Source organism: Oncorhynchus mykiss, chromosome 6, assembly GCF_013265735.2.
Source record: "Oncorhynchus mykiss isolate Arlee chromosome 6, USDA_OmykA_1.1, whole genome shotgun sequence".
NCBI classification, from domain to species: Eukaryota; Metazoa; Chordata; class Actinopteri; order Salmoniformes; family Salmonidae; genus Oncorhynchus; species Oncorhynchus mykiss.
Genome location: NC_048570.1, coordinates 79,919,863 through 79,945,328, shown reverse-complemented (window position 1 = coordinate 79,945,328; position 25,466 = coordinate 79,919,863). Strand labels below are relative to the sequence as shown.

General features: G+C 44.7%; 1 protein-coding gene across 2 annotated transcripts; it reads right to left on the bottom strand.

The window, feature by feature from the left end:
* Nucleotides 1-3,197: 3,197 nt before the first annotated feature.
* LOC110506133 (NAD(P) transhydrogenase, mitochondrial) lies at nt 3,198-25,366 on the bottom strand. Of its 2 annotated transcripts, none has more exons than XM_036981045.1 (23): nt 25,215-25,366; nt 24,247-24,434; nt 22,885-23,114; nt 22,122-22,339; nt 21,901-21,988; nt 21,622-21,710; nt 21,348-21,535; nt 21,005-21,138; nt 20,799-20,899; nt 20,448-20,538; nt 18,302-18,455; nt 18,030-18,191; nt 17,552-17,662; nt 17,313-17,458; nt 16,997-17,192; nt 15,715-15,948; nt 14,139-14,299; nt 12,996-13,175; nt 10,468-10,627; nt 6,114-6,195; nt 5,192-5,310; nt 4,300-4,415; nt 3,198-3,627 (listed from the first exon to the last, which is right to left on the bottom strand). In XM_036981045.1, the coding sequence occupies exons 2-23, from the start codon at nt 24,380-24,382 to the stop codon at nt 3,481-3,483; spliced, it is 3,243 nt and encodes a 1,080-aa protein (XP_036836940.1). In that variant the 5' UTR covers nt 24,383-24,434; nt 25,215-25,366; the 3' UTR covers nt 3,198-3,480. The 2 variants fall into 2 exon arrangements, with proteins under 2 accessions (XP_036836940.1, XP_036836941.1); XM_036981046.1 differs by having other exon boundaries at nt 25,211-25,343.
* Nucleotides 25,367-25,466: the final 100 nt, after the last annotated feature.

Sequence of the window (25,466 nt, the reverse complement as noted above, 5' to 3'; positions counted from 1 at the left end):
CATGTAGACTATAGCTACACTGTATCTGGCTCTATGTCCATAATAATGTCATGTAGGCTATAGCTACACTGTATCTGGCTCTATGTCCATAATAATGTCATGTAGACTATAGCTACACTGTATCTGGCTCTATGTCCATAATGTCATGTAGGCTATAGCTACACTGTATCTGGCTCTATGTCCATAATAATGTCATGTAGGCTATAGCTACACTGTATCTGGCTCTATGTCCATAATAATGTCATGTAGGCTATAGCTACACTGTATCTGGCTCTATGTCCATAATAATGTCATTTAGACTATAGCTACACTGTATCTGGCTCTATGTCCATAATAATGTCATGTAGGCTATAGCTACACTGTATCTGGCTCTATGTCCATAATAATGTCATGTAGGCTATAGTTACACTGTATCTGGCTCTATGTCCATAATAATGTCATGTAGGCTATAGCTACACTGTATCTGGCTCTATGTCCATAATAATGTCATGTAGGCTATAGCTACACTGTATCTGGCTCTATGTCCATAATAATGTCATGTAGGCTATAGCTACACTGTATCTGGCTCTATGTCCATAATAATGTCATGTAGGCTATAGCTACACTGTATCTGGCTCTATGTCCATAATAATGTCATGTAGGCTATAACTACATTGTATCCATAATAATGTCATGTAGGCTATAGTTACACTGTATCTGGCTCTATGTCCATAATAATGTCATGTAGGCTATAGTTACACTGTATCTGGCTCTATGTCCATAATAATGTCATGTAGGCTATAGCTACACTGTATCTGGCTCTATGTCCATAATAATGTCATGTAGGCTATAGCTACACTGTATCTGGCTCTATGTCCATAATAATGTCATGTAGGCTATAGCTACACTGTATCTGGCTCTATGTCCATAATAATGTCATGTAGGCTATAGTTACACTGTATCCATAATAATGTCATGTAGGCTATAGCTACACTGTATCTGGCTCTATGTCCATAATAATGTCATGTAGGCTATAGCTACACTGGATCTGGCTCTATGTCCATAATAATGTCATGTAGGCTATAGCTACACTGTATCTGGCTCTATGTCCATAATAATGTCATGTAGGCTATAGCTACACTGTATCTGGCTCTATGTCCATAATAATGTCATGTAGGCTATAGTTACACTGTATCCATAATAATGTCATGTAGGCTATAGCTACACTGTATCTGGCTCTATGTCCATAATAATGTCATGTAGGCTATAGTTACACTGTATCTGGCTCTATGTCCATAATAATGTCATGTAGGCTATAGCTACACTGTATCTGGCTCTATGTCCATAATAATGTCATGTAGGCTATAGCTACACTGTATCTGGCTCTATGTCCATAATAATGTCATGTAGACTATAGCTACACTGTATCTGGCTCTATGTCCATAATAATGTCATGTAGGCTATAGCTACACTGGATCTGGCTCTATGTCCATAATAATGTCATGTAGGCTATAGTTACACTGTATCCATAATAATGTCATGTAGACTATAGCTACACTGTATCTGGCTCTATGTCCATAATAATGTCATGTAGGCTATAGCTACACTGTATCTGGCTCTATGTCCATAATAATGTCATGTAGGCTATAGCTACACTGTATCTGGCTCTATGTCCATAATAATGTCATGTAGGCTATAGCTACACTGTATCTGGCTCTTTGTCCATAATAATGTCATGTAGGCTATAGCTACACTGTATCTGGCTCTTTGTCCATAATGTCATGTAGGCTAAAGCTACTCTGGATCTGCAAGCTGTTGGTTGGAACACACATGCCACGGCCAGAGTGGAACCATTTGCTATATAACGCAACAAAACCATCAGTAGAGTTAAATGTGATGGAACCCCATTTATTTTTTAAAGTTACTTCTATGTGTACTACATCAGCCTTTTATCCACAACAAGTCAATTTGATAAACATCTCTGGTGGGAATATGCATATTGTTTCTATAATATTCTGATGGAAACCTAGCTACTGTCTAAAACTCAGATTTATGTGGAGGACAACGTACAGCTCTAATTTGATCCAAATTTAACAGATTGAAACTCTGGTTCCCCCATCAGATGTTCTACGGTATGGTTGTTACTGTGCAACATGTCATGTTGAATTATGAACAGTATATCACCTGGTCTGTGTTTCAGTATATCACCTGGTCTGTGTTTCAGTATATCACCTGGTCTGTGTTTCAGTATATCACCTGGTCTGTGTTTCAGTATATCACCTGGTCTGTGTTTCAGTATATCACCTGGTCTGTGTTTCGGTATATCACCTGGTCTGTGTTTCAGTATATCACCTGGTCTGTGTTTCAGTATATCACACCTGGTCTGTGTTTCGGTATATCACCTGGTCTGTGTTTCAGTATATCACCTGGTCTGTGTTTCAGTATATCACCCCTGGTCTGTGTTTCAGTATATCACCTGGTCTGTGTTTCAGTATATCACCTGGTCTGTGTTTCAGTATATCACCCCTGGTCTGTGTTTCAGTATATCACCTGGTCTGTGTTTCAGTATATCACCCCTGGTCTGTGTTTCAGTATATCACCTGGTCTGTGTTTCGGTATATCACCTGGTCTGTGTTTCGGTATATCACCTGGTCTGTGTTTCAGTATATCACCCCTGGTCTGTGTTTCAGTATATCACCCCTGGTCTGTGTTTCAGTATATCACCTGGTCTGTGTTTCGGTATATCACCTGGTCTGTGTTTCGGTATATCACCTGGTCTGTGTTTCGGTATATCACCTGGTCTGTGTTTCAGTATATCACCTGGTCTGTGTTTCAGTATATCACCTGGTCTGTGTTTCAGTATATCACCTGGTCTGTGTTTCGGTATAAAATGACCAAAGGAAATGTACTGTGAGTATGTGAATACAGAAGTATAAAGATTTAGTTAAAGGCTGGGGTTGAATTCATTACGCTGGACATCTGTCAATGCGGCTTGTTCTTAATTTGTATGTATGGTGAACGCTGTGCATGTAGGTTCCATTACCTTTAACAGGCTAGATCAACACGCTGCAGGGTTTTACTGGTTGAGAGCCAGTCTACCGTTAGCTACTGGGAGTATGTGACTTCATCTCCAATTGGTGCTGCTCAGTGCTTTTGTGTGAAATTATACCTGACAAGCTCTTACAAATACAATTGAATAGGGAACTCTAGCCAACAGATCACATTCAAAACAGATTTTTATTTACAAATCAGGGCAGGCAGTGTATGGGTTAATTTAAATGTAATCTAATCATCGTGTCCACACCTTTGGTTCAACATCACTGCCCAACGTCCAATAATCATATGTACTGAGGACCTCTATAATCATCAAGCCACTAAGTGTAAAAATATTCACCGTTGTTTACTAATCTTAACAGAACCATACACCTGCATCTGGATTAAAGACAAATAAATACATCTGTAAGGCCGATAGGGAGTGTGTGTGTACTGTCCATCTCTGTTCTAGTAGTAGGCCTCTCTGATCTTGGCCTGTAGTGTGTCACAGGTCTTCTTGGCGTCTCCCAGCAGCATGGATGTGTTGGGCTTGTAGAAGATGGGATTGTCTACTGCAGCATAGCCCACACCCATGGTCCTCTTCATCACAATCACCTACAGTACAGGGAGGGGAACAGGGTTGAGACATGGCTAACGTCACCTTTTATATTCCTCTTCCCACTGGAGACAGTTCCATCCCCACATTCCCCCCTCTGTTTCCAACTGTCTAAATCAGGGGTACGGAAGTACTATTTGAGAAGGTCAGGGTCACACACATTACCTAGGTGGCAAAGGTCCAGATGGACATTGTCATTTATTGGCGTAACAAACCCCCTCCTCACAACCCAAACAGTTCACACCCCTCTTGTTGGCGGAGAGAAAACTGCAGCTAATTTCCTGCAATTCTACACATTTTGTCATGTCTTATGCACACACATATGAGACCAGGGGTCGAGGCAAGACTAACCCTCATTTATCATTTTAGTTCAGGACCCACGGCCCTTCTGTTGCATATGACTGGTCTAAATAAATAGTGTCAGAAATATGTTTAAAATAACTAGTCGGAGATCTCATCACAATCCCCTACAGAGAAACAAGACAGCACACTTCACAATCTCATGTTATACTCTATACCTGTGAGAGTCCTTGTCAACCAAAGAGTAGGAGAGCTCAGCCCTCAACACCAGAGAGCAGAACAAGACAATATTTTGCATCCTTCCTTCCTTCCTTTTGTAAACCAGTGAGGGCCCTGTACTAATACCCTTATACTACCTTCTTCATTCCTACCTGTTTGGACTTCCAGACCTCCAGGACTGGCATGCCAGCAATGATGGAGTTGGGGTCCTCCTGGGCTGCTGAGTTCACTGTGTCGTTAGCACCCACCACCAGCGTCAGGTCAGTCTCTGTGGGGGACACACATTAAGTATAACCAGTACAGAGAACCTGGCGAAACTATGGATGGAACCAGCCAGGCAGCGTTACAAACACAACCAAGTGTGAGGGATGCCTGCTGGTCGTTATGATCAAATCAATGAATCCATCAATCTACACAGAACAGAAATATAAAACGCAACAATCTCAAAGATTTTACTGAGTTATAGTTCATAGAAGGAAATCAGTCAATTTAAATAATTAAATTAGGCCCTAATCTATGGACTTCACATGAATGGGCAAGGTCACAGGGCATAGGCCCACCCACTTGGGGGCCAAGCCCAGCAAATCAGAATGAGTTTTTCCCCAAAAGGGCTTTACTGCAGACATAAATACTCCTCAGACAATCTGGCAGGTGAAGAAGCCGGATGTGGAGGTCCTGGGCTGGCGTGGCTACACGAGGTCTGTGGTTGTAAGGCTGGTTGGATGTACTGCCAAATTCTCTAAAACGACGTTGGAGGCGGCTTATGGTAAAGATATAAACATTCAATTTTCTGGCAACAGCTCTGTCGGACATTCCTGCGGTCAGCATGCCAATTGTCAGGTGGACGGATTATCTTGGTAAAGGATAAAATGCTCACTAACAGGGATCTAAAGACATTTGTGCACAACATTTTAGAGGCAAAGCTTTGTGTGTATGGAACATTTCAGGGATCTTTTATTTCAGCTCATGAAAAATGGGACAATTTCATTGTTGCGTTATATTTTTGTTCAGTAAATTGATCAGTGTGAGTGTGTGTGTTCTGACCTTTGAAGTCCTCATTGATCTCATCCATCTCCAGAACCACGTCATATGGAACACCTGCCTCAGCCAGGAGCACGTTTAGCTGGCCTGGCATACGACCTGCCACAGGGTGGATACCAAACCTAGAAACACACGTGCGCACACACACACAGAGAGAAAAACACAAGCACACACATTAATGTTGTCTTTATGCAATTCCTCAGTCAGTCAGGGCTTCACAGCTTCGCTCTGAATTTGGAGAATGAAGATGTTTTCCACTCTAAAGCTTTTAGGCCCAGATGTGTTTTGTCTTCCTTGAACTTAAAAAGGTGACCTGCCAGTGTTCCTGACCAGGAAACTCAAGACGGTCAGTGGGATTGAAAAACTAAATGGAAAGAATGTTATTTTAGAAGTCAGACTAATACAGGACGATATCGTTATCTCACTGTGACAGGAGGACTGATGGTCCCCAACAAAAATAAACAGTGGAGAGAGAGAGAGAGAGAGAGGGGTCAGACTAATACAGGACGATATCGTTATCTCACTGTGACAGGAGGACTGATTGTCCCCAACAAAAATAAACAGAGTGGAGAGAGAGAGAGAGGTCAGACTAATACAGGAAGATATCGTTATCTCACTGTGACAGGAGGACTGATTGTCCCCAACAAAAATAAACAGAGTGGAGAGAGAGAGAGAGAGAGAGGGGTCAGACTAATACAGGAAGATATCGTTATCTCACTGTGACAGGACTGATTGTCCCCAACAAAAATAAACAGTGGAGAGAGAGAGAGAGAGAGAGATCAGACTAATACAGGAAGATATCGTTATCTCACTGTGACAGGAGGACTGATGGTCCCCAACAAAAAAAAACAGAGTGGAGAGAGAGGAAGAGAAAAAGATGATTGAGGAGAGAGAGAGAGAGAATTATATTATTGTGAAGACCTACCTGACAGACTTGCCCTGCTCTACCAGCATCTTCACCATGTCAGCAATGGGGTACTGGGCCTTAGCCGCACACAGACCCCAACCTACACACACACACACACACACACACACTATAAGCAGACCAACCTACACAATCACAGTGTCACTGTAGGTAAAGTTCAAATGTTACTGTTAAAAGGTATGACTCAGCGATGCACGAAGTAAACAGCAGTGGTGTAAAGTACTGAAGTAAAAATACTCAAAAAAGCACAACTTAAGTAGTTTGTGGGATATGTACTTTAATATTGATATTTTTGCCAACTTTTACTTCACTACATTCCTAAAGAAAATATGTACTTTTTACTCCATACAGTTTCCCTGCCATCCAAAAGTACTTCTTACATTTTGACAGGAAAATGGTCCAATTCACACACTGATCAAAAGAACTTCCCTGGTCATCTCTACTGACTCTGATCTGGTGGACTCACTAAACACAAATGCTTAGTTTGTAAATTATGAGTGTGGGAGTGTGGAAGTGTGGAAGTGTGGGAGTGTGGAAGTGTGGAAGTGTGGAAGTGTGGGAGTGTGGGAGTGTGGAAGTGTGGGAGTGTGGGAGTGTGGAAGTGTGGAAGTGTGGGAGTGTGGAAGTGTGGGAGTGTGGAAGTGTGGGAGTGTGGAAGTGTGGGAGTGTGGAAGTGTGGGAGTGTGGAAGTGTGGGAGTGTGGAAGTGTGGGAGTGTGCCCCTTGCTATCCGTCAATACAAATAAATGGTGCCGTCTGCTGTGCTTAATATAAGCAATTAGAAATGGTTTATACTTTTACTTGATAGTTAAATTAATTTTAGAAATTCCATTTACTTTTGACACTTAAGTATATTTAAAACCAAATACTTTTAGACTTTTACTCAAGTAGTATTTTACTGGGTGACTCACTTTTACTTGAGTCATTAAGGTATCTTTTCTTTTACTCAAGTATGACAATTGAGTACTTTCTCCACCACTGGTAAACAGAATATTGGGCCGATTTCCACAACAACTAAGAGTGTTGAACCTCTGCTGTTTTGGTCCCGACCATGTTGTAGCAGCAAGGAGCGCACGCACGCACACACACCCTGCATTGTCTTGCATCATGCTCATCTTAATATCTACGGTGCTGCTCGTGGCCACGTCACAACTATACATTTCATGTGTTTGATGGCTCAGGTTGATGTGACCTTCTCCAAGACATGGCAGACCAGGTAACTTAATGACCAGGTAACTAATGACCAGGTAACTAATGACCAGGTAACTAATGACCAGGTAAATGATAGAGGTAACTTAATGACCAGATAAATGATAGAGGTAACTAATGACCAGGTAACTAATGACCAGGTAACTAATGACCAGATAACTAATGACCTTATAACTAATGACCAGATAACTAATGACCAGGTAACTAATGACCAGATAAATGATAGAGGTAACTAATGACCAGATAACTAATGACCAGATAAATGATAGAGGTAACTAATGACCAGGTAACTAATGACCAGATAAATGATAGAGGTAACTAATGACCAGATAAATGATAGAGGTAACTAATGACCAGATAAATTATAGAGGTAACTAATGACAAGATAACTAATGACCTGATAACTATTACCAGATAAATGATAGAGGTAACTAATGACCAGATAACTAATGACCAGATAACTAATGACCAGATAAATGATAGAGGTAACTAATGACCAGATAAATGATAGAGGTAACTAATGACCAGATAAATTATAGAGGTAACTAATGACAAGATAACTAATGACCTGATAACTATTACCAGATAAATGATAGAGGTAACTAATGACCAGATAACTAATGACCAGATAAATGATAGAGGTAACTAATGACCAGATAACTAATGATAAGATAAATGATAGAGGTAACTAATGACCAGATAACTAATGACCAGATAAATGATAGAGGTAACTTAATGACCAGGTAACTAATGACCAGGTAACTAATGACCAGGTAACTAATGACCAGGTAACTAATGACCAGGTAACTAATGACCAGATAAATGATAGAAGTAACTAATGACCAGATAAATGATAGAAGTAACTAATGACCAGGTAAATGATAGAGGTAACTAATAACCAGGTAAATGATATAGGTAACTAATGACCAGATAACTACTGACCAGATAAATGATAGAGGTAACTAATGACCAGATAACTAATGACCAGATAAATGATAGAGATAACTAATGACCAGATAAATGATAGAGGTAACTAATGACCAGATAAATGATAGAGGTAACTAATGACCAGGTAACTAATGACCAGGTAACTAATGAACCGATAACTAATGACCAGATAACTAATGACCAGATAACTAATGACCAGATAAATGATAGAGGTAACTAATGACCAGATAAATGATAGAGGTAACTAATGACCAGATAAATTATAGAGGTAACTAATGACAAGATAACTAATGACCTGATAACTATTACCAGATAAATGATAGAGGTAACTAATGACCAGATAACTAATGACCAGATAAATGATAGAGGTAACGTAATGACCAGGTAACTAATGACCAGGTAACTAATGACCAGATAACTAATGACCAGATAAATGATAGAGGTCACTTAATGACCAGATAAATTATAGAGGTAACTAATGACAAGATAACTAATGACCTGATAACTATTACCAGATAAATGATAGAGGTAACTAATGACCAGATAACTAATGACCAGATAAATGATAGAGGTAACGTAATGACCAGGTAACTAATGACCAGGTAACTAATGACCAGATAACTAATGACCAGATAAATGATAGAGGTAACTTAATGACCAGATAAATGATAGAGGTAACGTAATGACCAGGTAACTATTACCAGATAAATGATAGAGGTAACTAATGACCAGATAACTAATGACCAGATAAATGATAGAGGTAACTAATGACCAGATAAATGATAGAGGTAACTTAATGACCAGGTAACTAATGACCAGGTAACTAATGACCAGATAAATGATAGAGGTCACTTAATGACCAGATAAATGATAGAGGTAACTTAATGACCAGATAACTAATGACCAGGTAACTAATGACCAGGTAACTAATGACCAGATAAATGATAGAGGTAACTAATGACCAGGTAAATGATAGAGGTAACTAATGACCAGATAAATGATAGAGGTAATTAATGACCAGATAAATGATAGAGGTAACTTAATGATCAGATAAATGATAGAGGTAACTTAATGCAGAGGTTATTCTTGGAAGACTAAAAACAGAAGTGAATAAGGTCTGTTTGAAACAATTTGTTATCTTCTGTTCTCCTCTCCTGACCAAGGCTGCAGTACCTCTTTCCCAATACCCTTCCTTTATCTCTCTTACCTCTCCCCCTTTTCACCTCCTCTTGCCCCATTTCACCCTCTATTCTCACTTTCCCCCCCCTCTCTCCGCTCTGCTCTCCCTTCTGTCTTAAATCATAGGATTTCTACAGTCTGGGGGTGGTGCGTGCGAGAGGAACCCCTTTCCCCTGCCTGTAAGTGTTATGGGGTTGTGTGTGTTATGGGGCGGGGGGTGAAGAAGAGGGCATGCGTGCGAGAGGAACCCCCGCTCCCATGTGTCTGTCTAACGCCTGCTTGTGTAACTGTCCTGAGGTATCAGCATACTGGATAGAGGTGTGTTCTGATACTGGGTAGAGTTGAGAGGTGAGAGGCCAGTGCTGTATGTTGATTACAACTAATCAACTATATTTGGAACAAATCTCCCTGACCTCTAACCCCTGGGCCACTGTAGTCTTCTATATTACCAGTTACGTCTGACTGCCTGCCTGCCTGCCTGCCTGCCTGCCTGTCTGTCTGGCGAACAAGCTAGCTCCGCTTCACAGGGACATAGATAAACTGCACCCTCTACTGGACATTCCCTGTCCCTGTGTCAGGCTCCAGTACAGACGTTATGCCAGGGTTCATTACTAAATGACCTGGTTTCAGTCTGGGAGGAGAGCAGAACACACAGACAGATACACGACTCTGCACACAACCCTCCTACAGTGATGAACACTGGAACACAGGTGTGTTCCATAAGACTACCTCTGAACCCTACCCAGAACTTGCGTGTTGTGCGAACGCATGATTGCGTTTGTGCTGTGTGTGTGTGTGTGCGTTTGTGCTGTGTGTGTGTGTGTGCGTTTGTGCTGTGTGTGTGTGCGTGTGCGTTTGTGCTGTGTGTGTGCGTGTGCGTTTGTGCTGTGTGTGTGCGTGTGCGTTTGTGCTGTGTGTGTGCTTGTGTGCGTTTGTGCTGTGTGTGTGCGTGTGCGTTTGTGCTGTGTGTGCGTTTGTGCTGTGTGTGTGCGTGTGTGCGTGCGTGCGAGAGTGTGTACCTGGGGTGATGATGATGCTGTTGGCCTCTTTGATGAGTTCGATGGACTGGTCCACATTGACCTCTGTGTGGGTACCTGTGATCTCCATGGGTTTTCCCCCTGCCGTGGAGCTGGTACCGAACCCTCCCAGGATCACGTTGGGCAGGGAACGGTTCATTGCCTGGAAAGAGGGGTGTAACCAGGATTAAATACAACATTGATATTATATCTCTATGGGGAGCGTGACAAATATTTTGATGAATTCCAAAACCAAAGAATCTCAAAGTGCAAGAGCAAAACTAAGATGACAAGGCTACCTGACTGGCAGGTGAGTGTCTGAGTGAGAGAGGCTGAGAGAGATGACAAGGCTACCTGACTGGCAGGTGAGTGTCTGAGTGAGAGAGGCTGAGAGAGATGACAAGGCTACCTGACTGGCAGGTGAGTGTCTGAGTGAGAGAGGCTGAGAGAGATGACAAGGCTACCTGACTGGCAGGTGAGTGTCTGAGTGAGAGAGGCTGAGAGAGATGACAAGGCTACCTGACTGGCAGGTGAGTGTCTGAGTGAGAGAGGTTGAGAGAGATGACAAAGCTACCTGACTGGCAGGTGAGTGTCTGAGTGAGAGAGGCTGAGAGAGATGACAAGGCTACCTGACTGGCAGGTGAGTGTCTGAGTGAGAGAGGCTGAGAGAGATGACAAGGCTACCTGACTGGCAGGTGAGTGTCTGAGTGAGAGAGGCTGAGAGAGATGACAAGGCTACCTGACTGGCAGGTGAGTGTCTGAGTGAGAGAGGCTGAGAGAGATGACAAGGCTACCTGACTGGCAGGTGAGTGTCTGAGTGAGAGAGGCTGAGAGAGATGACAAGGCTACCTGACTGGCAGGTGAGTGTCTGAGTGAGAGAGGCTGAGAGAGATGACAAGGCTACCTGACTGGCAGGTGAGTGTCTGAGTGAGAGAGGCTGAGAGAGATGACAAGGCTACCTGACTGGCAGGTGAGTGTCTGAGTGAGAGAGGTTGAGAGAGATGACAAAGCTACCTGACTGGCAGGTGAGTGTCTGAGTGAGAGAGGCTGAGAGAGATGACAAGGCTACCTGACTGGCAGGTGAGTGTCTGAGTGAGAGAGGCTGAGAGAGATGACAAGGCTACCTGACTGGCAGGTGAGTGTCTGAGTGAGAGAGGCTGAGAGAGATGACAAGGCTACCTGACTGGCAGGTGAGTGTCTGAGTGAGAGAGGCTGAGAGAGATGACAAGGCTACCTGACTGGCAGGTGAGTGTCTGAGTGAGAGAGGCTGAGAGAGATGACAAGGCTACCTGACTGGCAGGTGAGTGTCTGAGTGAGAGAGGCTGAGAGAGATGACAAGGCTACCTGACTGGCAGGTGAGTGTGAGTGAGAGAGGCTGAGAGAGATGACAAGGCTACCTGACTGGCAGGTGAGTGTCTGAGTGAGAGAGGCTGAGAGAGATGACAAGGCTACCTGACTGGCAGGTGAGTGTCTGAGTGAGAGAGGCTGAGAGAGATGACAAGGCTACCTGACTGGCAGGTGAGTGTCTGAGTGAGAGAGGCTGAGAGAGATGACAAAGCTACCTGACTGGCAGGTGAGTGTCTGAGTGAGAGAGGCTGAGAGAGATGACAAAGCTACCTGACTGGCAGGTGAGTGTCTGAGTGAGAGAGGCTGAGAGAGATGACAAGGCTACCTGACTGGCAGGTGAGTGTCTGAGTGAGAGAGGCTGAGAGAGATGACAAAGCTACCTGACTGGCAGGTGAGTGTCTGAGTGAGAGAGGCTGAGAGAGATGACAAGGCTACCTGACTGGCAGGTGAGTGTCTGAGTGAGAGAGGCTGAGAGAGATGACAAGGCTACCTGACTGGCAGGTGAGTGTCTGAGTGAGAGAGGCTGAGAGAGATGACAAGGCTACCTGACTGTCAGGTGAGTGTCTGAGTGAGAGAGGCTGAGAGAGATGACAAGGCTACCTGACTGGCAGGTGAGTGTCTGAGTGAGAGAGGCTGAGAGAGATGACAAGGCTACCTGACTGGCAGGTGAGTGTCTGAGTGAGAGAGGCTGAGAGAGATGACAAGGCTACCTGACTGGCAGGTGAGTGTCTGAGTGAGATGGGCTGAGAGAGATGACAAGGCTACCTGACTGGCAGGTGAGTGTCTGAGTGAGAGAGGCTGAGAGAGATGACAAGGCTACCTGACTGGCAGGTGAGTGTCTGAGTGAGAGAGGCTGAGAGAGATGACAAGGCTACCTGACTGGCAGGTGAGTGTCTGAGTGAGAGAGGCTGAGAGAGATGACAAGGCTACCTGACTGGCAGGTGAGTGTCTGAGTGAGAGAGGCTGAGAGAGATGACAAGGCTACCTGACTGGCAGGTGAGTGTCTGAGTGAGAGAGGCTGAGAGAGATGACAAGGCTACCTGACTGGCAGGTGAGTGTCTGAGTGAGAGAGGCTGAGAGAGATGACAAGGCTACCTGACTGGCAGGTGAGTGTCTGAGTGAGAGAGGCTGAGAGAGAGTATGTGTGTGTAAGTGAATGCGACTGAGTGTTTAGCAGTACTCACCACACACATGATGTAGGAGAGGATAGCACCAGACGAGCCAATCAGAGCTCCTACAATGGTCATGAGGTTGTTGTCCAATAGGAATCCCTCGGCACACAGCGCCCAACCAGAGTAGGAATTGAGCACAGTGATGACAACGGGCATGTCAGCGCCCCCGATGGCCATCGTCAGGGTTACACCCTACAGGAACACAATCCCGGTCAGGACAGGCTTCAGTCACTAGTAGGGTTGCAAAAGGTTTTCCAGAAATACCAGTTGGAGGATTCCTGGATTTCCTGTTAATTCCCCACTGATTCCAGTAATCTTCCAACCTCGATTTCTCGAAAAGCTGCGATTCTTTGGAAAGTTACTTGAATCTTGGAACTATACCCAGCAAACCGGGAACATTCCCAGAACATTAGCTAAGATTCCCATTAAGTTCTAGGTAGTGTTTTATCTAACATTAGGATAACATCCCCCCAAAAAATCAGAAAACATTTTAAATGTAATATCCTTGGAATGTATTCCTAGCATTCACTGAAAGGTTGTACACAACACCTGTAACAACCACCACAGAACATTCCCCAAACGTTATCATTAGGTTTCCAGGTAAGGTAGTAATGCACCAGTAATGTTTTTAGAACACACTGCCGCAACGAAATATAGGATCAATGTTCTGGGAATGTTCTGGCAACATCAGGCAATTGTTTTATGCAAACATTGTGTAATCATGAGCCAACTGGCCAGGTTTTGTGTTATGAGAACATTTGCCGCAACCTAGCGAATGTTCTGGGAACTTTTACAAAGCCAATTTTGGTTTGCTGGGTAGTCAATAGATAAACCCCTCACAGTGACTTTATGATACTGGGTTATTTCCTCTAGATCAGGGGTAGGCAACTAGATTAAGCCGTGGAACGATTTTTGTTGGAGCTGAAACAAACTACACAAAAAAATGTTAAACACTCAAGCCAGTTCTGGCCAGCGGGCCGCCTGTTGCCTAACCCTGCTGTAGATTGTGGTTGTCGTCTTTATCAAGGTCAGTCCCACCAACATTGTTGAGTGTCAAAGTTTTTCTTATTCTGATAAGAGCTGAATAACACTATTGGTCATTGGTGGTCTTCACCATGTCTGTATAAAACATTACAGCTTTAGCCATGTTCTCACCATGACGGTGGAGAGGCCAGACACTCCAACCAGACAGCCCATGCCAGTAGCGTAGTCAGCACTGAGCATGAAGGGAATCATACCACCGACAGACGCCGTCATCAGACCGGCGTTCATCATGTGACGCCCCGGCAACATCAGCGGGGCGGAGTTCAGAACACCTGAAAGGAGGGAATACAGAACACTGTTCACAGAACTGCACCAGGAACTCTAAACTCTGAACTCACAATGTATCATTCTGAACTGGAAATTGTGAACAGAGAGGAGTGGAACGGGGCAGGGAATCCTGGAAGGAGAGATGGGGCAGGGTTGTATTGATATATCACATTGATTAGAGTGAGGGGGTGGAGGTCAGGTGGAGCGTTGTAATATATTGAAAACAGACCACAGATCTGGCAGGGACTCCTGCCTTCGGTCGGTCTCTCATTACCAGTGATCACAGAGGGAATAGAGAACTGACGGTTTATAAACACAATAGAGAGACAACCGTTTCTCACGTGGGCTAGAAAAATAACTGCCCTCCATAGAAAAGCAGCCCCCCCACACACACACTTAAAGAGAAGATTCACCCATTTTGAATGTTCCGTTGTTTTTGTGTATCTCTGAGTGATGTTCTATCGATTTCCTGGGTCATTTAATGTTTTCATGTGTATCTGAGTTACTGGTGTTCAAGCAGGCAGAAATCCATCCGGTTTGACGTAGCACTGTGATAAAGTCTCTCTCACTACCCTGGAAGTTAATAGGAATACGACTTTTAGATGGTGAAAACATCTATCATACATGTCAGATTTCAATACTGGCTGATGTCATAACACGGGACGATGTCTTCTCTCAAATGACTCAATTATCATATTTTTTGTGATATTCCTACCTTCGAGAAATTTAGAATTTAACAGAGGGTTTAGCACATTTCTCCTATTTGTCTGCCTCTTCAGTCCAGGGTGCATTGTATGGTGCCGTTGCGAATGTCAAACTCCACTCTGAGGCACATCGATCTGCAGGTTGAACAGGTGAGATTGTAGACTCCTAAAATTGATAGCTGTAAAATTCCCAAAACAAACTGCACTAACTAGCTACTTCATATACTGATCTTGTCTTTGGTATTATTGTGTGTAGTTAAGTTAGCTAGCTAGCCAGCCCATAGAGAGCATTGCATTGTGGATTTGGTAGTCGACTTGAGCTGCAACATATTTCCACAACAATATTTACGTTTCTACCAACCTTATTATAAACACCAAAATGGAACATCTGATCACTAAAAATATTGCTGTCACATGTGTTATTTAACACTATACATTGTAGTGGTTTTGGGTGGATTTTTCCTTTAACAACTGTTACCTTACCAACGTAGCACTCCTACAAGCCTCCCGGCCCTTCCACTCTGTCAGGCACGCAATAATCAGCCATACTCACACACACACACACACCATCCTGGCCTGGATTTCCCATGGGATCTTGAGCTTTGGCTAGATCAAAGGAGGCAATCAGTACCACAGGACAGAGAGCTCAGAGAGAGAGAGTGTGTGTGTCTGTCTGCGTTCCTGCATCCACGTGTGTTAATGGCTGTCTACAGTACCTTGCAGCTTGCCATAGGCCACCAGTGACCCGCTGAAGGTGACCCCTCCGATGTATGTGCCGAGGTAGGCCACAGTCTTCACCATGTTGGCTGCAGGGTGTACGTCCAAGTGAGGGTACTCGATCATGTACTCTGCCACACAGGTCAGCACTGCAGCCAGACCCACCAGGCTGTGGAAGGCAGCTACCAACTGGGGGAGATCGGTGATCTCAATACGCTTAGCAATGGTCAGACCTGGGGAAGCAGAGTAGCAGAGGGTCAGAAACACGCAGTAGGGCACAGGGGGAAAACAGACACACCGTCACAGAGACCTTCAGTTCTACACAGGTACCGATGGCTGTAGGTCCTAGCAGTTGATTTGGAATTCAGCAACAACAAAACAGCCCTGAATCTCTGAAGACCAAATGTAGAAGACATTTTCTATGGAAGTATTTTCTCCTGGTCTCACAGTGCTTCACATAGAGTTGGACTAACTCCTAGTGCTACAACATACTGTATTTGCTGGGAAGGCAACCATCTGGACTGAATTACTTTTGTATTCATATTGGGCATTAACATCAGAACTAACAGAATAGTCTGGAGGCACGCTCTAAACAGTGTTGTCAAAAACCCTAATAAAATAACAACTAGTTCTCTAAAGGATAATATTACTAATATCAGACTGCATAAACACACATGCCCTGGGTGTGTGTGTGTGTGTGTGTGTGTGAGACAGCTGCCAGGGCCTAAGAGAATAATAACATCATATCAGTATAACACACACACACACCTAAAGTACTCTGACACCATGAAGATATCAGAGTATATCTGTCAATCTAGATCGCATGATGGATGGTCCATCATAGTTTCAATAATTCACGCTCATTTTTCAAAGACTTCAGAAATAATATGCAAAGTCAATAACATGTACAAACCTTAGTCATGGTTTTATACACTTTTAAACAAATGTGAAATGGTGTATGAGATCAGATATCTAGACTTTTCTTCCTGTGTTGTCCAGAGCAAAATCCTCATCACCAATGGCAGAAGGAAAAGCTCAGAGGTAGAAACATGGCATCTGGCTGGAAAAGTTGACTTGGGCCCGTTTCCCGGACACAGATTAAGCCTGGTCTTGGAGGAAGGGCCTACTTACCCAGGGTCTTCTAGTGGCCATGGCCTTTTTAAGTTTCCATTTCAATCATAAAGTATTTTTAGATGTTTAAACACACTTTCAATACATGTTGATTAGATTTGAGATGGTGTGTATCTGTATATGGCTGTGTGGTGTGGCAGGTCCACCTACCCAGGGTTCCTCCGGTGGCCATGGCGGCACTCATCTGTGCCAGCAGCTCAGGAGAGGGCTTCAGGGAGCCGAGAGTGGCAGCGATGCCCCCTGCTACACCCATCATGCCCAGGGCATTACCCAGACGACTGGTGCCCTGTGAAGACAGCCCTGCCAATGCTCCCACACAGCACATACCAGACCCCAGGTACATCATCTGGAACACACAGTGTTACAACATAACACACCAACACAACACAGTTGGCTTCCTAACCCCAGGTAGTTACATCATTTGTAGAACAGCACTTCAACAACAACAACAGCACATCAGTGTCACCTGCTCGATGTGGTAGCCAGCAGCCACAGAGGCCCCGTAACCTCCTATGAAGACTCCTATTGGAAGACCGTACAGGTAGTTGTACTCTGGAGGGTCTGTAGGACGTTTAAACATGTCCAGCATCCTCTGGGTGATCATGAACCCACCTGGGAGGACAGAGACAGGTAGAGACAGTGAGTGAGTGTGTGCTTGTGTGCGTGCGTGTGCGCATGTGTGTGTCGTGTGTGTGTGTGCCAGACCTGCGATGTTGATGGAGGAGACGAAGGCTGCAGCCAGAGCCAGGCCCTCGGGGAAGGAGGAGGGGTGGAGACCTCCCCCCATCAGGACCAGACCACCCACAGCAGTCAGACCTGCCACGGGGAGAGAAGACATGTTCACACACACCTTGTTCAACGTCCAGGTGCTTGAAGGAGTAAAGAAATGGAATAATGTAACAGTTTCTGCAGGGGTTTCTTAGAGGGAGGAAATAAGCGGAGGGCTTTGTTACACTACAGACACACCCAGTATGGAGAACAGGGTGACCATTACCTGCTGACACACCAGGGTCCTATTCACTAGACACCAAACAGCTGAAAACTGACCCACACGAAGAGGGACGGACAAAGCCTGTCTAATAAGTGCTTGTTTTTCATTGCAAAGTGTTTTAATACATTTTACTAAGGTGTGCACAAATAAATAGGACCCAGCAGTGACACTATTTGAGCCCTGACCTCTGACCTGAGATGGCGTTGGTGACGGACATGAGGGGTGAGTGGAGGGCGGGGGTGACGCCCCACACCGTGTGGTATCCCACGATGCCGGCCAGGCCGAAAGTAGTGACCATCTGGGTGAAGGCTGAGTTGGGCGCCGCCAAGCCCAGAGCCAGACATGTAGAGAGACCTGAAGACAGGAGAGGACAGCAGAGAGGGAGGGAGTTAGGGTGTGTGTGTGTGTGTATGTGTGTGTGTGTGTGTGCGTGTGTGTAAGTGTGTACGGTGTGAGTGTCTGACCTGCGGTGTAGACACCAGCGTTGGTCAAGGTCTTCTGGAAAGGTGAGACCACAGCTGCCTTCTCTGCCGCTAGCTCTGCTACACTTTTCTGTTTGACTGGAGCGGCCGGGGGTTGTGTCTTAGGTTGGGGGGATGGGAACAGGCTCTTGCCTTCCTGGAGATGTGACAAACACAACGTGAGAAACACACAATGTGAAAAAAAACACAAGATGAAAAATACACGTTAGAAATCCACATGAGAAACACACACACTGAGAAACACACACACACACTGAGAAACACACACACACACTGAGAAACACACACACACACTGAGAAACACACACACACACTGAGAAACACACACACACTGAGAAACACACACACACACTGAGAAACACACACACACACTGAGAAACACACACACACACTGAGAAACACACACACACACTGAGAGAAACACACACACTGAGAAACACACACACACACTGAGAAACACACACACACACTGAGAAACACACACACACACACTGAGAAACACACACACACACTGAGAAACACACACACACACTGAGAAACACACACACACACTGAGAAACACACACACTGAGAAACACACACACTGAGAAACACACACACTGAGAAACACACACACTGAGAAACACACACACTGAGAAACACACACACTGAGAAACACACACACTGAGAAACACACACACTGAGAAACACACACACTGAGAAACACACACACTGAGAAACACACACACTGAGAAACACACACACTGAGAAACACACACACTGAGAAACACACACACTGAGAAACACGTGAGCAATTGAGGAATATTCTAAATGGAAGGTTATTGTTAGAAATGGAGGGATCCTGTCAGGATTTAATTGGAAACCTTGCTTTTTAAAAAGTGAGTTTCTACGGCACCAAGGTTGAAAATAACAGACTGACCAATCATGTGCAAGTTGAGGTTCTTAACTAGAAGACAGGATTTTTCATATCACCTAAGGAACCTGAGTAACAACCACGGGATATAACAATGGAACATACCTAGCGAGAAAAATCACATTTAAATAGCATGAATAATTCTGTTTAATACGTGGTAAGGTGACACGCCTCGTGCTTTCTCTGCCTCTCTAGTCTGCCGTAAACACTGTCAAAATGTCAAAACTTTCAAATCAAGACATTCCTGGAAAAGTGCATTTAAAAAAGATATTTCATAACTAGCATTCCTGTTTCTCACGTAAACTGTGCTATGTGCAGCCAGCTGGATACCAGCTCTGAGAGAATATAGCAGGGTGGCTTATGGGTCATGGTGACGCTTCACTCAGAAATAACAGCATGCATTCCAAATGGCACCCTACTTCCTATATAGGGAGCAACTTTTGACCAGGGCCCATAGGATGCCATTTGGGAGGCAGAGAAAGTCTGAGCATGAAGGGACGTGGACTCTTCAACTCATTCAACAGAGAATATCTGACAAACTTTGATTTGGAGTGAAACATCACATTTAAAACTCCCTTCTTTCTTCAGTCTCAGTGTGACTGATTCACCCACTTTGTAGCTCTTTACTTATCGTGTCATTTGAAACAAAACCAAATCCCACCTTCTTTCACAGGAGAAGACAGCATTTACACCCACAATTTGACAGGAAAAAAATACTACCAACCTCAAGACATCTGAGAGTCCTCACAATATATACGTTCAGGTAATAACAGATGATTAATGCTAGTTAAGTAGTAACTACCTATGACAGAACTTACTGCAATACGCTACAGTATGTCAAAGGCTGTGATTTATCATCTGCTGTAGAGTAATGTGTTCTGACAATCTGGCTGTTGGGAAAATAATCTACAATAGAATTTTATGCAGAAAAATATGTTGGTAGGACACGGCTGTGTGTGTTTGCGCACATGGAAGTGATTTATGTTTACTATAGGTTAATGAGATAATGGAAACGGGACGACTAAAATGGGACTAAATGGAAAGGGCATTTAGTTGACTAAAATGGCCCACTGTTTTATTCATTTTGACAATAACTAGACTAAATCATTATTCAAATGACAAAAATGTGACTTAATGATGTGTGTCAAAATGACCTAGACAAAACAATAAATAAATATTCTACATGAAGTATCAACAGAGACACATACTACACACCTGCATGACCATGGTTCCTCTGATGACGTGGTCCAGTGTCCCGTGATCAAACTCTTCTTTGGGCTCAAAGTGGAAGTAGTCTTTGTCTGGGCTGATGGTGATAAGCACAATTAAAATCAGACATTAACATATCACATTTATATACTGAACCACCTTTATCAAACTCCAATCCTTTTAGACTTGGCCAGGAACAACTCTGGGTCTGTGGGGCTATAACATAGGCCAGGTGTTATTCCTGGTCAGGTAACGTGATTGGTCCTAGGGAAAACTACTGTCCCTGTCCATGTCTAGTAGTATTATAAAGTGTCCCTCTATCCATCCAAAAACCTGTCCACCCACCCGTCCCTTTACCTGATGGCCTTGAGCAGTTTGAGCACGTTGTTGGAGTACAGGGTGCTGGCCTGGGTGGGCATGCGGCTGGGCAGGTCGGTGAAGCCGATGTGTGTCACACCCTGAGGAGAAACACACACACAGCTCTCAGTTACACACACACAAACTCCACCTATACACACTCTAGGGACAGTATTATTCTTCCAGAACTGAGCTGGTCTCCTCACCTTGTGTACGTGCAGCTCTCCAGGCTTGGTGGTCTCAATGTTTCCTCCAGCCTCAGCAGCCAGATCCACCACCACAGAGCCATCCTTCATAGACTCCACCATCTCTGTCTTGATCAGGATGGGAGCTCGCTTCCCTACAGACAGAGGGCATGGTCACGGATCATTATAGAAAGGGAAATTATTAGGATAGAAAGAGTGGAATGATATTCATGGTGAGAGAAAGGAGGGAGAGACGTAGGAGAGAAACAAAGAGAGGAGAACAAGCAGACAGAGTATGTATGAATGTATGTATCTCACCAATGAGATACTGAATGAATGAGAGCATGAATGAATTAATGTTCACCTGGGATGAGAGCAGTACTGATGAGGATGTCCACATCTTTACACTGCTTGGCAAACAACTCCATCTCAGCTGCAATGAACTCTGGGGACATCTCCTTGGCGTAACCTCCAACACCATCCCCGGACTCCTTAATGTGCACCTCCAAAGGCTCCGCCCCGAACGACTTAAACTGTTCCAGAGCTGCTGGTCTGAGGGTGGATACAGAACATCACCATCATCAATACTGTACCTGGTATCGAAGACTAACTACAACTCATCTGGTACTGCAACTCACCTGGTATCAAAGCCTCTGACGATAGCTCCCATAGACTTGGCGGCTCCAGCTGCAGCCAAACCAGCCACTCCACCTCCGATGACCAGGACCTGGAAGGGTTAACAAGATGGCGGTCAGAGATACAGCGACGTTGCATTGATCCCACAGACTCTGCAGTCCAGGTGACAGGTTAGTCAAAACACTATAATGTATTTAATGCTCTGACATGTCACAGTTGTTCAGTTTTGACAGGTACATTCACATTGATCTAGTTGATATAACTGCTATAGAAGGACTTACCTTGGCTGGGGGGACTTTCCCTGCTGCTGTGATCTGGCCGGTGAAGAATCTGCCAAAGTGGTTAGCAGCCAGAACAACAGCCTTGTACCTGCAGGACACACACAGTTCTATGAACACATTGAACAAGTTTCAGAGCTGGAGGCTAAGACATATGCGTTACTGTGTGTGTACGTATGCGTGTGTGCATACATGTCTGGGTCTCTGCGCATGTCTCCCCTTACCCTGCAATGTTAGCCATGGAGCTGAGTGCGTCGTAGCCCTGTGCGATGGTGACTCGCGGGACCTGATCCATGGCCAGCACGGTGGTCTGACTCTGGGCCAGCATCTCCATGAGATCAGGATTCTGAGCTGGGTAGATGAAGCTCACCAGGGTGGATTTAGGCTTCAGCAGCTCTGACTCATGTTTGCCAGTAGCCTCGTTCAACACTGGAGCTCTCACCTGGAGAGAAAGTTCAAGAGAGAAGATGGGTCAGAGGTTACCAGGGGCCAACAATGTCTAAGAGATTGAAATGTTTATTTTGTTTCCTCTACTAGCTCAAACAACCAGCAACAACGATTTACTCAGACTTCACCAGTGTTATCCCATACCTAATACTTTGGAACAGCAAAACTCATTCCTCACTCAATTTGTTATGTAAAACTCCCATTGACATACTAGAAGTGTGAAGTATGGTTTACAATAAAGTTACATTTCAACATGTGTATATCTGAAGTTAGGATCTGGCCCTCAATAGTTCAGTACACATTTTGTTTCCTAACAGCACGTGCGAGGGGATCTGCCTGAGCTAGGAGCTGTGTGGGATAACTAATCTTGATCTCATTATGAGTAATTCATGGAATGTAGATCCATGATTCTGCACAGAGCCTTGATCAGGCCGATCCTCTCAGATGTAACCCTGCAGCCCTGGGTTCAAGTTAACTCCCTGCCCAGTATTGACCACCCTGAGTTTGAGTTAAGTTTGAGTTCCATAGCCCAGTACTGACCTTGAGGACCAGGTCAGATCCGAAGGCCCCGTTAGTGTCTGTGATGGAGGCTCCAGCGTTTATGTACATTTGGTCAGAGAACTTAGCGTGGTCTCCTGCTCCAGACTCCACCTGGACGTTGAAGCCCTGTTTGACGAGCAGCTCCACCCCCGCAGGGGACACAGCCACACGACGCTCATTCTTAAAGATCTCCTTAGGAACTCCTACCACCAGGTCCTTATACAGCCGTCCTGCATGAACACACACAACCTCCTTTTAACAAACACTTGAGGACAACCACATAAGATACAACACACCTTGGGGAACAACAATGGGTGTGATTTACACACACTGAATCAGTGTGCACACACAAACATACCTGTACAGATACATGAGTGGGAGACATGAGTATAGCATTACAATTAACAGCATGAAGAGTAACCCAATTCTGAGTTCAGAATTTGCCGTTATCAAGACCTGGTGAGAATCTGGGAGAGACTGACAGGTTCAGGGTAAAAGAGGCTGCAGATGAGACTGTGGAAGAGGCAGGGAAGGGAGTAAGGAAGAATGGAAGTGAGGCAGGGACTAAGGCAAGCTGTAGTGTACTAGGCCGTAGTGACTACTACCGTAGTGTGTGTAAGTTAGACTAAAAGACAGTGTAGTTCTGCATCGGAAAGTGAGTTGGCCCGGCGAGGTTGGTGGAGAGTCGGGTTTCACATATCAGTCCTTACACGGTGTGGTGACCTCCCCAGCACAGAAACATTATTAGCAGCTGGTTGGCTGCGAGCCAGTACCCACACCACGACGAGGCCTGCTCTGTCTGTCAGACACAGACCCAAACCCTGCTCCGCTAAATGTCCCAGTTACACACAAAACTTCCACAAACACACAACATACACTCCAGCACAGCTACCTCAGTCAGTGACAACACAGGGTAGTGTTTATAAAAAGTAGATCTGCCACGGAACAGCAGAATACACATTTCACCTTTAACTGACCTCTCTTACATGTTCTCTTTGCAGGTTAGCAACAGAGAGTGGAGTTAGCCACGGTCATGTTAGCACCCCATAGAAACATTAGCTAAGTTGATTCACGGTCCTATTGTTTCCCATTTCAACAAATTCCCTATCAACCCCTATTCCAAACACAACCGCCACTGCTCTGTGGGAGTTTTTCCACTCCTCCAGCCAGGGCAGAAAATGTCCTTAACTGAACTGTTGTTTAGTTTCCCAATGCCTTTAGTAGGATAGAGAGGAGAAGCTATAAAACAACAAGCAGCCAGGCCTAGACTGCCTACTGTGGCAAAAATACAGATAAGACAATTATCAGAAGACAGTGTTAAGGAGTTTGTGTGTTTGTTAAGGAGTTGTAGTTGTGTCCTACCTTTAGCAGGCTCACAGTTCCAGAGCTGTGGGAAGGTCCTGAAGGCCCGTCGGCCAGGTGTGTGTTGGCGAACACCTTGCTGGAGCAAGGTGACAGTGGAGCCGCAGCAGGAGACACAGCGCAGCAGAGAGGACATGACTAGTGCTGCTGAGGGACAGGCCTGTAGCTGTACCTCTGGTCAACAACACCTAGAGACACAAACAGTTGTGTGTGTGTTGCAGGTGAGGACGTCTTCTAACACTACGTCTGCTTGCTGCTTCCTCAGCCAGCCTTGCTTATCTTAACTGCCCCCGGAAAGTCCTGAACACACACACACACTTTCTCTTCAGCTGCTGGGCCTAGCGACGGCAGTGTGACATTTCAGCTGTGCAGGACAGGACGCAGGGCTGTATACACACTACACAAAGCTACGCGAGATCTGGAAATATGACAGTGTGGTTGTGACAAGAACACTCCTGACTGCTGGGTGAGAGCATAGGACAGGGGAGGGGGTTGGGTAGGAGTAGGGACAGGAACAGAAATGGTAGGGCTGGGGTAGAGGCTGGAGACGGGCAGTAGATCTGCATGCAGAAACTGGGGCAGAGAGAAAGAGGGATTATATCCACATGTTGTGGGTTAGCAGAGCACAAGGCAACAGCAACTCAAACGACACACACAGCCTCTCTCTAATTCATTCATACACTCACTCCCTCCCTCGCTCTCTGCTGCCGTTGGACCATTGGAGTACAACTCAGACAGGGTGGAAAACTGGGACACAAGTCTCTATTACAACAACCTGTAGCTGAACATTTTGTCCGTGCATGACTGTTGCTTCCATATATGACATGACTGTTGCTTCCATATATGACATGACTGTTGCTTCCATATATGACGTGACTGTTGCTTCTATTCATTCCTGCAGGAATAAACAGAAACGTAAGAGAAAAGTGTTTATTATTAGGGTAACTACAAAAATATTTCTCACCAACCTTCTGGTAGTTTTCGTCTCAGCCGGAAATTAATTCCCGTTTGATCCGTTATAAAATACAGTAGTGCAATTTAGTTGGTCGGAACGACCTTCACTTTTTCATTTGTCGGGCGCACGGAACGAAGTTTCGGTATCGCAGGTTTATTGGCGCGTTCAGATGAAAGTCGGAACTAGGAAACTCGAACATGTCCGACTTGCTAATTGGTTGAGCGCGGCACGTGTACAACTACAGCCAGTTAGCAAGTCAGACATT